Below are 14250 nucleotides of genomic sequence, written 5' to 3'. Positions count from 1 at the left end.
TTTTAAATGGCGGTGCATCCGCAAAAAATAAATAGCTATCGACAAATAATGATCTAGAGATAATGGTTAAAAACAAACTTGTTTGAGACTTACAAACACAGTTTAAAGGGGTATCTGAGCCGGTTTCAAACTAGGGAATTAGCACTTCTTATTAAGAGAGCAGAAATTCTGAACGTAATTTCAAGGAGTTTGGAATTGCATTGATAAAAAGGTAAACAAACTTTGTCCAAAATCTGTCACTTTGTTGACCTACTGGTTATATTAATAAAAATTTAAACGAAAGACGCCATCCCTTAACAAAGTCTTTGAATTAGGCTTTCAAAAACAGAATAAGAGGTTTTCCTTCCTGGTGTTGAAAATGTTAACAAGAGGAGGAAATGTAAATTGTTAAGATACTAGCTTTAGACTTCTAGCAGCCTTGCTACGAATCAGGTGGTGAGCCTGTATAATTTTGTGAACACCCTGTACATGTCTTACGAGGGCATTCAAGAGGGCATCAACAAAAGGGTATTTTTGCAAAAAAACTGAATGAAAAAAGGGGTATATAACTAAGGGGCAGAAGAGACTTTCAGATTCACAGAAATAAACATTAAATAACCTGAATATTAACTACACAAAATGGCTGATTCAGATCTAAAAGGATACATAAAGATAGAACTTGTGGAAAGTAATTTTCTTTCGCAAAAACGGATTTTGGCACAAAAAACATGATTAAACTAAACTAGACAGGAGGACACAAGAAAAACAGTATGTAACTTGTGCAAAAATGATAAAAGTACAGTAACACTATTTGCCTTTTAGGGGAGGGGGCAGGCCCCCTAGCCCCTTTGGTGGTTGCGTAACTGAAGTTTATTGAATGACATCATGTTTTAAAAAGGTTTACACCAAAGTACGTTTTTGAAAGTAGAATTGGTGTGTAAAATTTATGTTCACTAAAAACTAACAACAATGAATCTACTGGTTTTACTGTTTTTTTCAGTTGAGAAAATAAAACATAATCAGAAACTAGGGTCTATATCTGAAATATTTACATTTTTCTTTCAAATAACATTTTTATTCGTAATAAGATTCGATAATATTTTGGGCGGAATTCATTGAAAAAAAGTTGTTTTTCCTAAGTTTATTCGTTTTAGGCAAACATAAGGTTGCGTTGCAAAAACATTACGGGGAAATTGGATGCTGGTCCACCTCAGAAAACTTTTTCATATTATCTCGCATTTCCTCTCGGTACAAGATCTTAAGCCAATTTTACAAGCGCTTGAGAAAATGTGTCATATGGAACTGGATATTGTATGTTTCTAAAAATTTTGAAGGATTAAATATGAGAAAACATTCTTTAAATAGTTATGTTCCAGAAAAGTAATACGATTGTTCCTGCTCACAACAAATTCGAAGAATAGTCGCGATGCGGGTTTTCGTCCAACTTGAAGAAACGCGTGAGAAGAAGGCAGCCATGGAAATAAAGGAATGTGGAAGACGAGTTTAGGCTTTATTATGTGAAGCCGAATAACCATGTTGCAAGCAGATGACAGACCAAGCTTTGAAAATTAATTTCAATGAACACGTTTTCCAAAATACGTAAACAATGGATAAGCAGATTGGCCGAAGAAGTAGGCAAACATGCTATACACGCAAGCCGAGTGGCGATAAAATATTTAGTCGAAACCATTCTTTGGATTGAAAACAACAAACAAGAGAAAACCAGCAAAATATAATACCCATTTAAATAATTAATTACCTCGGCCGTGTAAGCTTTCTTCAGGTGAAATAGTTTCTTGAAAACTCTCAAGAAATACGAGACGTAATGGAGCTCCCATGTGGACTGAAGGTCGCTGCTGGCTGTAACGGCTGAAAAATAAAAGAAAATTTTCATACTGCAGGGCTAAAATATAAAGACAAATAGATTTACTATATTTTACGAGATAGAAATTAGGTCATTGAAAAGCTCTGGATATACCCTAGGATTTGACAAAACGATTGGGAAATAAGTTTGTTTTTATCTGCAATCTCAAAACTTTATTATTACGTGTTAACCAAAGCGACTTTTTGAAGTTGCTAGGGCATGAATGAATGCAGCCCTTAAATCAATGAGAAAATAAATTCGCCCAAGGTGTTCTATAAAGTGTGATACCCAAAACGGGACCAATATTTTCACTGACTGGACACCAGCAGACGCGCTCAAAATGTGAAAAACCAAACGCTGAACGATCGAGTTTCCCACTCTACCGCAAAGGAAACACGTTGCTATTCTAAACGCATGTGACGAGGCTTGAAGCCAAAATATGAAGGCTGACTTTTCAAGTCTGGCTCTATGAAACCAGAAGATACATTATATTATATGATATAATCAACTTGCACGATGAATGTCTATCAGACAAGAACTGTTTTTCTACATTTAACGATTTATATGGGAAAAGATTGAGATTTTGGCGGGTCCGTTGCAAGCGCCGAAACTCAATACAGTACATTTTGGTTGAATTTTTTAGCTGAATTTCTGAAAAAATTCGCCTATGCGAAGACCAGCAAATACCACTATAATATTCAATACTAAAACTAGGCGAAATAAATTCAAGTTTAAAAAAGCAAAATGGCAAAGTTTCCGGTTATTTGGAAGAAATTCACATTATATTGAGAGGCAAAATCCTGACAAGAACTTTAAAGTAATTATGAACTTCTTTTTTCGTTGTAGTGAAACTTTACACTAAGATTCAGATGTTTTGGCGATATAAACTGGGCTGCATGTAGAATGTATGAATGCTATGTTGATTATTTTGCAGGTGTGAAATAAAACTGAACCGAATGTGCAAACGGTATTCTCCAACATAACAAAGTTACTCAAGTCTGTTTCGTAAGATGCGAAAAATGGATTGATATTCGATAAAAAATCACTAACAGGGCTGAATTCGACAATAAAAAAATTATTTCAGCCTGCACCTCAAGGGGGTGATCAAATGGCAGACACGAACAACGGAGTATTCATCAATGAGACCTTCCCAAGCTAAGCTTTGCCATTCATCAAACTTCGAATAGGGTTTTTATAACATAGGAATGATGTTCAAATAAATTGAAAATTATTTGCAAGCATAAATGCATGAACAAAATCAGTCCCAAAGTTGCGAATTTTCAAAACGGAGAGCTCATGCTTGAGAGAAAGTTTGAATTGTGGCAGTGAAGTTTACGGGTCGAAATCGAGTGAAAAACAAAGTCCGTAGCCTAAACGAATCGTTTACAAATAAAATGGAGCTATAATGTTCTGAGGTATAACATTTAGTTTTCCATTACCGGACATGTTTATGGGCGAGTCAATACGTAAATATAAACGAGAAGATAGAAATCAAGACTTCAGACCTGGCATATCACTCGTTGTCTGAAAATTCGTTGTCTGAAAATTCGTTGTCTGAGTTCCTAGAGCAATACAAAATCGGCCCTATCGATAATGCTTGACATCGTAATGCGAAATTGGGAAGAATCATGTTGTGAGTCATCTTGAAAGAATTCGAGATAGTATTTCGAACGAGCTTTGAAAATCATCACTCGAAATATCTTAACGACATAGATACTTGCTTTAGCTAAAAACATGAAGGCATCTAATGTCTAAAGAAAAATTACTTTAATAGTTTTACACCCGCAAATGAAATGGCAGATATAATATTTCGATCGAAAATTTCTAGATTGCACGAAACACTTCAAGTTTCTATTCTTGAGCCACCGCTCAAAAACATCAGTCAAAATTAAAACCTTCAAAATTTAGTATAAATCTCTCCAACATGAAAATTAAAAAATTCTATTTGTGAGTCTTATATGAACTGCCACTTCGAAATCAGGATTCACAAAATAAGAAAATTTAAAAAAAAACATGTTCAAACTAAACTGCAATGGCGGGCGAAAAGGAACTTTCAAGCAACCCGCTTGGTTCCAATCGACAACTTCAACGAAGAGTGATAAAAATAAGCTAATCAAACTGATTCATTCTCCCTGATATTATAAATATTCCGAAAATTTGAAATCATTGAAGTAAAACTGGCTAAATGCTTAAGATAAAGCTTTTCAGCGTCGACCAAGTTTACCTAAAGCGGCATTGTAATGGCTTCCTTTGAATACAACGGTTTCGCTCCAAACGCTTTTCAACTGTTTCGTTGTAGTTTGCGAAAATGTGAAGGAAATGTCACAAAATTCCGTTTAAAATTATCCTTCTGGGATCAAGAATGTTTAAATCAGAATAATGTTGTTTTTAAGAGAAACAGATCGTACAAATTCGATTTCAAAAATCTTGGATTCAAAGGGCTAAGAGATGTCGGGAGATAGGACGAAAACAAAGCACAATGTGAGTTTAGGATCAAATAAGTGTTCTACTCGAAAAGACATCTCAGTCTTTGTAGGTAAATATGTGAAAATAATTCAGCTCCAAGAAATAATTCAACCGAATGCAAACAGTATTTCAGGAACAGAATGCGAGTCGATAAATAAACGATTCGAAAATGAAGTTGGGCGGTCAATTGTCGTTATCTCACAACAGCCAAAGCTCACTTTCGTACATGAAACGTGAAGGGAAGCAAGTTTGAAAATTGTTCAAATCCACTAAAAACTTAAGGAAGAAAATTTTATTGATGCATTTTTAGCGATTTTCATGCATTTTCATCCCTTGAGAGGTTATGAAGCAAGAAATACTAAAACTTGATGGGTTTAGATCACGAGGTTTTCCTCAAAACTCAATAACAAAAGCTAACACGAACCTTGCTTTTTTCTCCTTGGCATAGTTTCAATCTTTCAGTCCTTTGAGAGCAGCATCCATGCTAAACCATAAAAGTCTACGCACATTTAATAAAATGCAAGTGATGAATGTGATGCTCCAACATAAAACGTTAAATTTCAGCAAACGTACAATGATGAACGAACCTTGAACGAACCTCAACATGGAGCTTCGCAGTCTATTCGGTGTCGTGACGAGCAGGAAGACCTTTGAGGCGGCTCTAGGCCCCAGCGGTTAAGGCCGCTCAATTCTGTTGCCATCGTCGATATCAAATATAAAGGGCCTTGATAGGTATTTTCTTATCAATTCGAAGCAACAGATTCAATAATATTTATTAGTATTTCGGAAATGTTTTCACTAGAATTCAAAACTCTTTATCGAGTTGCTCACTTAATCAATTTGGAAGGTTTTCGTCTAACCGCGAGTAATTTCAGTGGAAACTATTTCGAATTCGACGATTAAAATCAGATTGTGATAAAAATCAAGCTGAAAAAATGAAATACGAACTTAAAAATCTACGATAATAAACAAAAGGGCTAGATTTTAGCTTCTGAATATGTTATGATGGGAATTTTCAGAATTGTTTTTGTGCAAATAGATACACACAAGTTACTTGAAAAAGGAGGTGGATTTGTTCTAAGATTGGCAGCAAACAGGTCTTTAAATATATTTGTCAACATGAAATACTTCTTGCCTTGATAACACCGATCACACTTAATTTGGTAGAGTTTACTCATCTGTTTATACCAAGGGTCGTGGCCAGGTTACAATACTTGCTTGTTCAAGGACCAAGGAGCATATTTTGGATCAAAGTTGGGCGGAGATTAAATTATCCTTATTACACATGGTGGACCAGGAGAAGCAATTTTTGTGGGTAATGGGGTGCTCGGGGGCTGAATAAACACCAGCCCTTGCCACCGCGTGGACACTGTTGTTAAGACCCTCAATCGAACAAAGTTGACTTGCGACATACTTACAACAGCGGCAAGAAGCCGTGTCGGTCTTTCCATTCTGAAGGGACGAAGAACAATAGAACAAAGGATTGAATAAACAATCAAAATTACAGCACATATCTCCCGGGGGACACCTCTATTCTCAGCTGATCAAGGAAAACACAACAGTTATTGAAAATTGCCAGTTCATTTCAATGCGATCGGCGCTGGCAATAGCATGGACGTTGATTACACCAGATTGATGCTTCGGATAAGTGGCATACCAGACTATCTGGTTATCAGAAGCACCTACAGGCAGTAGTTTGCGACAGTTCTAAACAAGTAAGTCTGTAATTTTCTTTTTCCTGCAAGTGGAGGAATCAACTGCATTTTTATCTCGGTGTGACAGCTCCCAACATGATTTTGCCTGGTTTCATGTGAATCTGATTGTTTTCGTAGGTTATATCATTTTATAAAACTTTGTAGAAACGATCATAACATTAAGGCTAACAGTTTCATGAAAGTTTTCGGAATTAACTTCAGGCTCCATTCCTTCCCACTGCTATGTCCCTTGCAATTTCATGGAATTTTTCCCAATGTTTATCTTAGTTAAAACATTTTCATATCGATTAGAAAGGGTATGGTGCAATTTATGAACCTGTGTCTTTCGATTTCGGTTTATTAAATTGTTATTCGGTCTATTGCAAAGCTGATTGACAAAGTCAAAGAGCTCCCTCGATATTTGTATTATATATACCAGGCCTTTGGCCACTTGACAACAACAGGTATCCATTCAACTAGCTTCTGTATTTTTCATCTTACCACCAGTCCAGTTTGCAAATCGTAGAAACATTTTACTGACTTAGCGGTTAAATTTGGCCACCGATTGCGTTTATGTGTAAAATATAAGAGTTTTCGATCATTCCGCTCAGATTTTTGCAGCGAATCCCTTGAAACTGTACATAGTCTTTTAGCAAAGTTTATAACACGACTAAAGCTCGTCAGCATACAGATATGATTAAGTGTTTCTTTTTCAAACTAAACTTAAAAATGCGCGAACTAGATGATATTCAAAGAAGCTGCAGTTTTAATAGAAACAACAGCTTGGATTGTCTTGGAATTTTTATTACCCCCAGTTGTTGGGCGAAAACAAATTATTATTTTTATCACTGGTCTTTCAACACCTTCCAAAATATTCGTCATCAAAATGTCATATGCAACTCTGGTTTGTGTCATCACATTTATAAGTTAACCAACTTTTACTATTCAGCTAATATGTTTATCATTTCATTCCTTCACGTAACTTGGAAAGGAATTAATAGCGTTTAAGGATATAAAAACTTTGTCCACCGGACATGTCCGATAATTTAGGTATCCGGAAACTTGTATCACCTTTTTACTCATACTTGTCATCAAAATATATTTATCCTACTCGCAATGCGATAAACCCATCGCATTTTCAATCTGGTCAAATGCTAGGCCATGAAACAAATTCAGACCACATGAAAGGGCAATAAAATAAAATACAGCTCTGGTAAGGTGAACTTGATAACGGCTTGAATTTGAGAGGAGTTGAGAGGAAATTATTTAGGTACCATAGGTAATATATACTCGACTGTAACAGCATTTAAACTTTCGGCCATTTTTGAATTCTCATTTTGCTTATCACTAAGTACAATATTGTCAGGGAGGTTGTGGCTCCTAGAAAAGGGCCGGGAGAAAATTATCATAGGGGGGCCCACGATATCTCCAATCACAAACCACAGGTCGCCCTGTTTGTGTATGTTGGCCTCCAAGACTCTAATTCTAAACTATGGACTTGTAGATGTAAGTGAGGAATTTTTTTATCAAGGATTTTGTTCACATGAAATATTTTCCTGGGTTTTACAAACTCACTTGAAAGGGGCCCACCGGGTAATCTTTTGGTGTCCCGCAGCCACAACGCCCCTGAATGTTGTCGATAGAGCTCGTACAATGTTTTGAAGCCTTTGAAACCAGCACATTTCCATAACATTACCCCCGTAATTCTAGCGGAGGTTACGTTCTAGCCTGTGCTTATCATGCGGAAAGCCTGAAGGCGAAATATGTCTGGTTGAAATGTAAATTATCTCGCCAGAACTGTGGAAATATTCACCGCTACGAAGGTCTGCAAAACAGTTTACGGGCTCGTTTGTCTGAATGTGTTTCGAAGAGAAACACGAAATGATTACCAACCCCCTCGACGAGAGTTAGGATGGCTTGTTTCTCCTGCAGCGTTTTCAGACAGGAAATTCGCCTATAGGGCTGATAATCTGTTATCCGTCGATAGAATTTATTCAAGTGGCATGCAATAACGGGATTTGAAGTTTATTGTCTCAACATCCTCGCTCTTGCTTGTTTGTTAGTCATACACGAGTACAAAACAGAGAACAGAAGAAAGTTTGTTCGCCCCAGGTCCCCACCCTTCCCCGGTCTAAAATCGCAGAGGTCTTATTGAGCACGAGCCTCAAAACTGGTCAAAAGTTAAAAACAAATTAAGAACAAGCTGAGGCTGAGCTTCTGCAAAATGCAATTTTGAACAACGTTTTTTCTCAAAATCGAGGATTTTTAGCGGTGTGGGTGCTTTTTCGGTGAATACTCAAATTTGTCAGCAAATTAAGGCTGCCTCACTCACTTTGTTGGCAAATGAACACCTCCTTAGAGCGAAAAAGCTAGCAATAGCACTGCTTACACCCTCTTAATTTAGGAACAAATTAAGAACAATCCAGCCTCAGACTTTCGAAAAAATTAAGAACAGTCAGCCTGAACTTAAAATTACTGGTTCTTATAAAAAAAGAGTAAAGCAAAACGAATAATTGCCTCCCATTGGACTATGTTTAAGGATGAAGACATCACAGATTGTGCCATAATCGAAACCCCCTTTAAAGATATTTTTATTATATATACAGAAACACACTCTTGAAACCAAGAGAATTAAAAGAAACCTGATTAACGGGTTAGTATCCTTATAAACAGGGCCCACGCCACCGGGGGCCGGGGTTGCCAACCCCCCCCCCCACTTTTTGCGAAGCAAGTAGTATTAAAGCTGCAATAAAAGGGGTAAGAAGCCTTGGCCCCCTACTGTTTCTAACCTTGCCCTCCCTCTATCAAATTCGTGGCGTGGGCCATGATAAAAAGTTTATTAGTGACTGCGAGGAGACGTTTCAGTCTTGAATCTTGATATTTATGCTAAGGACGAGGTCCATATGATGTCGATAATCAAAAATACTGAGTTCTAATTGACATTTCATTTTTAGGGACCTGGAACACACAATAGAGATGAAGAAGACCCGGCGTGATGAAAATAAATTTACCTAAATATCTTACACCGATCAATCAAAAACAACTTAAACACGAAAGTATCCCTTTTAGAAAATGATACGATAAAATTTTTTGTAATGTTGTGTGTAGGGTCTGCATGACTTTATTCTATGAAATAGCAGCAAGAATTCAACCTTGAGGGGACACATTGCAAATAATGCATGTGCAAAAATAATCAGATTATTGATATCCCCATACCCCGCGAGCACAACAGCAACTGTGTGTAATGCCTAAATGGCCTTCAAGTTCAGGTTTTGCCAGCCAGTGTATTTTTCACCTTCCCACTACAAACAATTTCTCACTTAGTTTCATCTTGTTCAGAACCTGTGGACTTGAAAACCCAATTTTCTGGGCATATGTCTCTCGCTGCATTGCCTCGTTTGTCGCCTTTTAGCATAGGCCTTGACTTTGTTTAAAATGAAGGCCTTCAAGAGAAAATTCCCCCCCCCCTTGTTTGTAAGGAAAGAAGGCCCTAGCTCGTTATTTGTTTGTCTTTGTGTCATAATACAAAAGCTGTAGCAGTTATTTTATTTTTTACTTTATTTCAAACGAAAGAAAGCTGGAGCAATATATTTTTAATGTACATCATTTTTTTCTGGGTAAAGTTTACAATTGTGTATAGAAATTACCAATGAGCGGTGATCCGTTTATTACTAGTGTTTGTATCAAAGCTTTTAAAATAGATAATAATTGCTGCAGAAATTAATCATAATTTAGGAAGCAAATACTATTACACCAAAGCAACAATAAACAGACAGCTCCAAATAACGGACAGCCCCTAAAACGAGCACCTCCCAATAACTGACAAAACATTTTTGTCCGCGAAGTTTCATTTCACAAAGTCAAAAGCTTGTACAAATGAACTCAGGGCAACGAAAACCAATGAGCAACGGACACCTATGGACAACTGACACTTTTGGACAACTGACTCCTCTTGATAACGGACACTTCTGGAAAGCGGACACCATTGGACAAAGGGCTCCTCCGGACAGTAGATAGCAGCTTTTTGCGATCTATTTCTCCTCAATTTCTTTGTCTTTCGTGCTCTTCTTATGAATAATGTGCAAATTTTAATTTGCTTGTAAGTGTAAAATTGTGTGTGTTATATATAGTGACTTAAACGCAAATTGAAAAGTTAGAAGGGCAGAAACACTAATTGCTGGCTGATATGAAGATATTTCCGACATTTCCCCATGTAATATAGGAGTATATAAAAATATAACATTGTTTGAATATTTTTAAAGCTCATTTTTGTCTTTATTAATGAAGTCTGTCTCTCTTGTTTTACGGCGTTTGAAGTTGTAAAAGACAAATTATGAAATGTCATGTGATGCAAATTTGACTTTCGAGGCATTTTGTTCCAATCATTATGTCTCAACTTCATTATTTATGTATGACCACAACTCTTCATTAAGACTTGGAATTAAATAAAAGTTATTTATTAATTTGATGATCTATTATTCATGTTGTCGGTTGTAATGTTTTAGTTCCTTGTAAAGCCCTTAAGCCTATTTCTAAGAAATTGTGGTTTTGGATGATTTCAGATAATAATGCCGACTCGAGAAATTGTAACTTTTTATAAATCCTAACTAAGCACCGACACTTAGACCTGTTAATAAAACAAAAGCTCTTTATTCTAATCAAATATAAACTCCAATATTTCCGAAATTAATTGCTAGGGGAATGGCCAATGCCAGACAAGCTCAGGTATTAGTTTTCGATGTCGGTTCCTGAACTTGAAGAAAAAGGTTTTACATACCGCTGATCATAATGGGGTGTAGCCATATCATGTATCATTCTGGCTCCACTGACGAAAACCGGTGTAATTCTGCCTTTTAGACTGGTTGGTACTCAAAGGGCTCGAGTAGATTTTGGGGGAAGCGGGAAGTCCCTCTTTTAGGCACCAACAGCGAAAGCACCAATGACCCAAGTCAGGGGGAATTAAATTTCATCAAGGATAAGGGTAAAATATAACAGGGGATTATGGCCCCCACTTTCTGTTAAACAATAGAGCTTTTTTCAATTTTTTTATTATGGTTGTTAAATTTTCCCTTGCCCCCCTAACTTTCGAACCAGCATCAGAGCCCATCAGGTTATGATTTAGTTGAAGAAATCTAATCAGAGTTTAGATTGGTCTGTATCTGATGTCTCCTACGTAACTCAAGGCTGAAGGCAGTCATAGTTTCTTGGGGTTAATGAAATGAAACCCTCTCGAAACAGCAAGTAGGGCATGTTCTAGACTAGAAGAACACTTCCTGGTTGTTTTCTGTGATGTCGGGGGGGGGGGGCATTTACCTTTCACCTTACACCCCTCATGTGACTTCTGGTATCTTGAAATTATTGTTTGATAATGCTACTCATTGCTTCATTTTGAACTTAGGGACACTAATAGCATTATTCTGGGTGGGAGGTTAATACAAGGTGAAGAAGTGGGGGACCATTTTCCAGTTTTCACCGCCAAAGAGCCACTAGGAATGTCGAAACAAAGAAAGTACTTTCAAATTATGGTTACAAATATACAAAGCCAACTTCGTTTTTATTAAATTTCCGAAAACATAAAAGTTCCGACAACCCAAAGAAACTTCAATTGTTCTCTGTCCAATTATTGTGTGTTTATCTTTCGACAAGAAATATGCTTTGAAAATAATGCGCAATTGTAAATATGTAGTTGGCCTTGGAGGAAATTTTCTCAATTGAAATTAGAAATCTTCTGTCAATAATCGTTATAACAAAGAGATCGCTCAACTTCTGCTTACGGTTCTAAGTTTCAAAATTTAGAGATTCATCGCAGATTTAGGTATGCCTACACTATAACAACAGGTAGAACAATTTGACGTACCAACCTCATGGTATATAAACAATACAAAGACTAGCGGTAAACGTTTAGGCAGGCACCGTGCAGCCAGTGGGCTAGCAGGGGCCATAGCCCCTCCACCTTTTTTGCGATAATACGTTAGAAAACGTTTTTGAAAGTTTACTCTAACTATGGTCTAAAGCAACATTGAATAGTATACTCCTAAGAAGTAGCAGGTTTTCTTTACTGGGAACCCTTTTTGTTCATTTTCTAGGTCTTTTTCTTGATGTTTTGTTATCCCCAATCTAATCTTATCTATTTTTATAACTATTGATATCTTTCCTGAACCAGATTGTTTATAAAACCCCAGTAGAAATAAGCCAGTATTTTCTAGGCGTTATCCGGTGTTCTCGAGGGCGTGGCCTCAAAAAATTTCGGTAACACCCTTTTCAGCCCTCCCACATTTAGACTGGTGCGCAGTCCCTGCGTTTAGGCTACGTTTTCAACCTCGCCACACCTTGGGGAGTCTACGTAACCTATGTCTTCAAGTGAATCGATGCCTAAGGGACGTTAGAATCAGTGGTAGGGGCGAACTCTTTGTAAAAACATCGACTTTTGAAGGAAATGGACATTTCCTGAGACATGATGCCCCTTCCTACATTTATACCCCTCCAACTGTAAAAAGTTCCTACCTCTCTGTTAGCAAGTGGTTCTCTGTTTAAAAAGCAACCATTATATCATTTAGTTATTAACTAGGGATGGATACCAGGGGGTGCGGGGTGCCCTTTTTTGTCCTTTGGTAAAACAAACCTTTGCTTCGAAAAGGCAAAAAGAATTTTTCGGTAGTCAGCAGGTAAAAAAACGATGCAAAATTTTACCTTTCTTCCATCTTCTTTATCTTAAAATATATTAAATTTAAAAATGGTGTTTCCATCAATTTACATGCACTGCAACGGTGTGGTGCAAAATCAAAATATTTTTCTAACACTCCCCCCCCCCCCCCTGTCCTCGATGCTAAAATCCGTCCCTGCTTGTCGTTCTGGTCAACAAAGGCTAGGGGCTTTGAAAAGCCAATCATTTCTTTATAAACAATTTTTATTTGTCGTTTATCGACCTACCTAATCAAACGACAATTTCCCCTCCTGAAATTTCTCGTCCAAAATTGATTATTCCTACAGGAATATTGAAAATACAAGAAAAAATTAAGCTCTTTCAAAACAAAGCTGAGATCTTGTTTTTATTGGATGTAAAGGGCAAAACCCGATCCAGCATTATCTCGATAAATGTCATAAAACAGCATTTATTAAAATTTAAGTAAGATTACCATAATCCGGTTTCAATTCAAGCGTAATTTCCGCATGCGCTGTTTATTATGGAAAGCTTTTATCAGGATTGCTAGCCGCGTTGATTATGCACTTGACCCGGTAGGAGGCGTACTCCTTTGATAACTGAGGTATAAAAGGAAATGACCGGGTCATCAAATTCAAGTCGCTTTGAAAAACAAAAATTAATTTCTATTTTCAAATAAATTTGCGGTTTCAGCAGAAGAGAGAGGATTTCATGATTATCTACCAAACCTTCAACATGGCCTAATTCACAATAAAAAACAACAAAAAACAGCAAAAAAACTGCAAAATTCCCACAAGAAGTAATAAAGGGGGCAAATTCCATGTTGTGGACGATTGTGATGGTGATTGAGTTGATGATTATGTTGATGCTGATTGATCATCGCTGATATCGACGATAACGATTCAGATGATTGACGATTATGAGGACGATTATTGGGACGATAATGATTGCGATTATGGTGATGATCATGATTTTAATGTTAATAATAAAGATGATTGACAATTTTATGGACGATTGTGATGGTGATTGAGTTGATGATTATGTTGATGCTGATAGATCATCGCTGATATATCCATGACAACGATGAAGATGAGTGACGAGGACAATAATGAGGACGATTATTGGGACGATAATAATGATTTATATCCACTGATAACGAAGACGACGATGATTACAATAACAAAAATTGTTAGTGATAAATGATGGTGACGATGACCACACCCTGTCTCAAAAGGCAATACCCAGCTATAAACTAGGCTAAACGCATTCAATATAAATGACTGCAATTCATTAATGTCATGGCGGTGCCTTCTTAGTTCTAAGTTGATTAAATAAACCTTGGTTGGATTTTGATGTTTATTCATGAGGCTGCGCGACAACTCAATTAAGCCCCTTTGGCCTTAAAGGCATTAGAAATTAAGATGGGATCACTTGTGTTTTGCTATTACGTGACGAGAGATTGCAGCAGAAAGTTTTTCCCAAGAAGCACTAAGCGCTGAAGAAACAGGAGATTAAGCATACGAAACAGGCAGCCAATCCAAGTGGCTCTGGAACAGAAAGACAAATCAGAAAAAGAGGAGATGGCA

The 14250-nt window shown here is 37.0% G+C and overlaps 1 protein-coding gene and 1 long non-coding RNA gene across 3 annotated transcripts in view; one reads left to right on the top strand and one right to left on the bottom strand.

Moving 5' to 3' along the window:
- Window positions 1-4919, bottom strand: part of LOC135681088 (uncharacterized) — a 28766-nt gene extending 23847 nt beyond the window's left edge. Inside the window, exons 1-3 of one of the 2 annotated variants that reach the window (XM_065195379.2) lie at window positions 4734-4919; window positions 3349-3405; window positions 1739-1848 (exon numbers count right to left, since the gene is read on the bottom strand). In XM_065195379.2, the coding sequence (XP_065051451.2) occupies window positions 1739-1848; window positions 3349-3405; window positions 4734-4755 (189 nt within the window). In that variant the 5' untranslated portion in view covers window positions 4756-4919. The remainder of the gene's footprint in view (window positions 1-1738; window positions 1849-3348; window positions 3406-4733) is intronic. The other variant, XM_065195380.2, reaches the window with a different exon arrangement.
- A 136-nt stretch (window positions 4920-5055) lies between these two features.
- LOC148958102 (uncharacterized) lies at window positions 5056-10269 on the top strand. The gene is made up of 2 exons (XR_016144885.1): window positions 5056-6024; window positions 8958-10269. It is a non-coding gene; the product is annotated as an uncharacterized LOC148958102 (long non-coding RNA).
- The last annotated feature ends 3981 nt before the right edge of the window (window positions 10270-14250 follow it).

Source organism: Rhopilema esculentum, chromosome 18 (assembly GCF_057945365.1).
Source record: "Rhopilema esculentum isolate cy_ngs chromosome 18, ASM5794536v1, whole genome shotgun sequence".
Taxonomy (NCBI): domain Eukaryota; kingdom Metazoa; phylum Cnidaria; class Scyphozoa; order Rhizostomeae; family Rhizostomatidae; genus Rhopilema; species Rhopilema esculentum.
The sequence above is the reverse complement of the archived record's forward strand: the minus strand, read 5'-3'. Positions and strand labels throughout refer to the sequence as shown.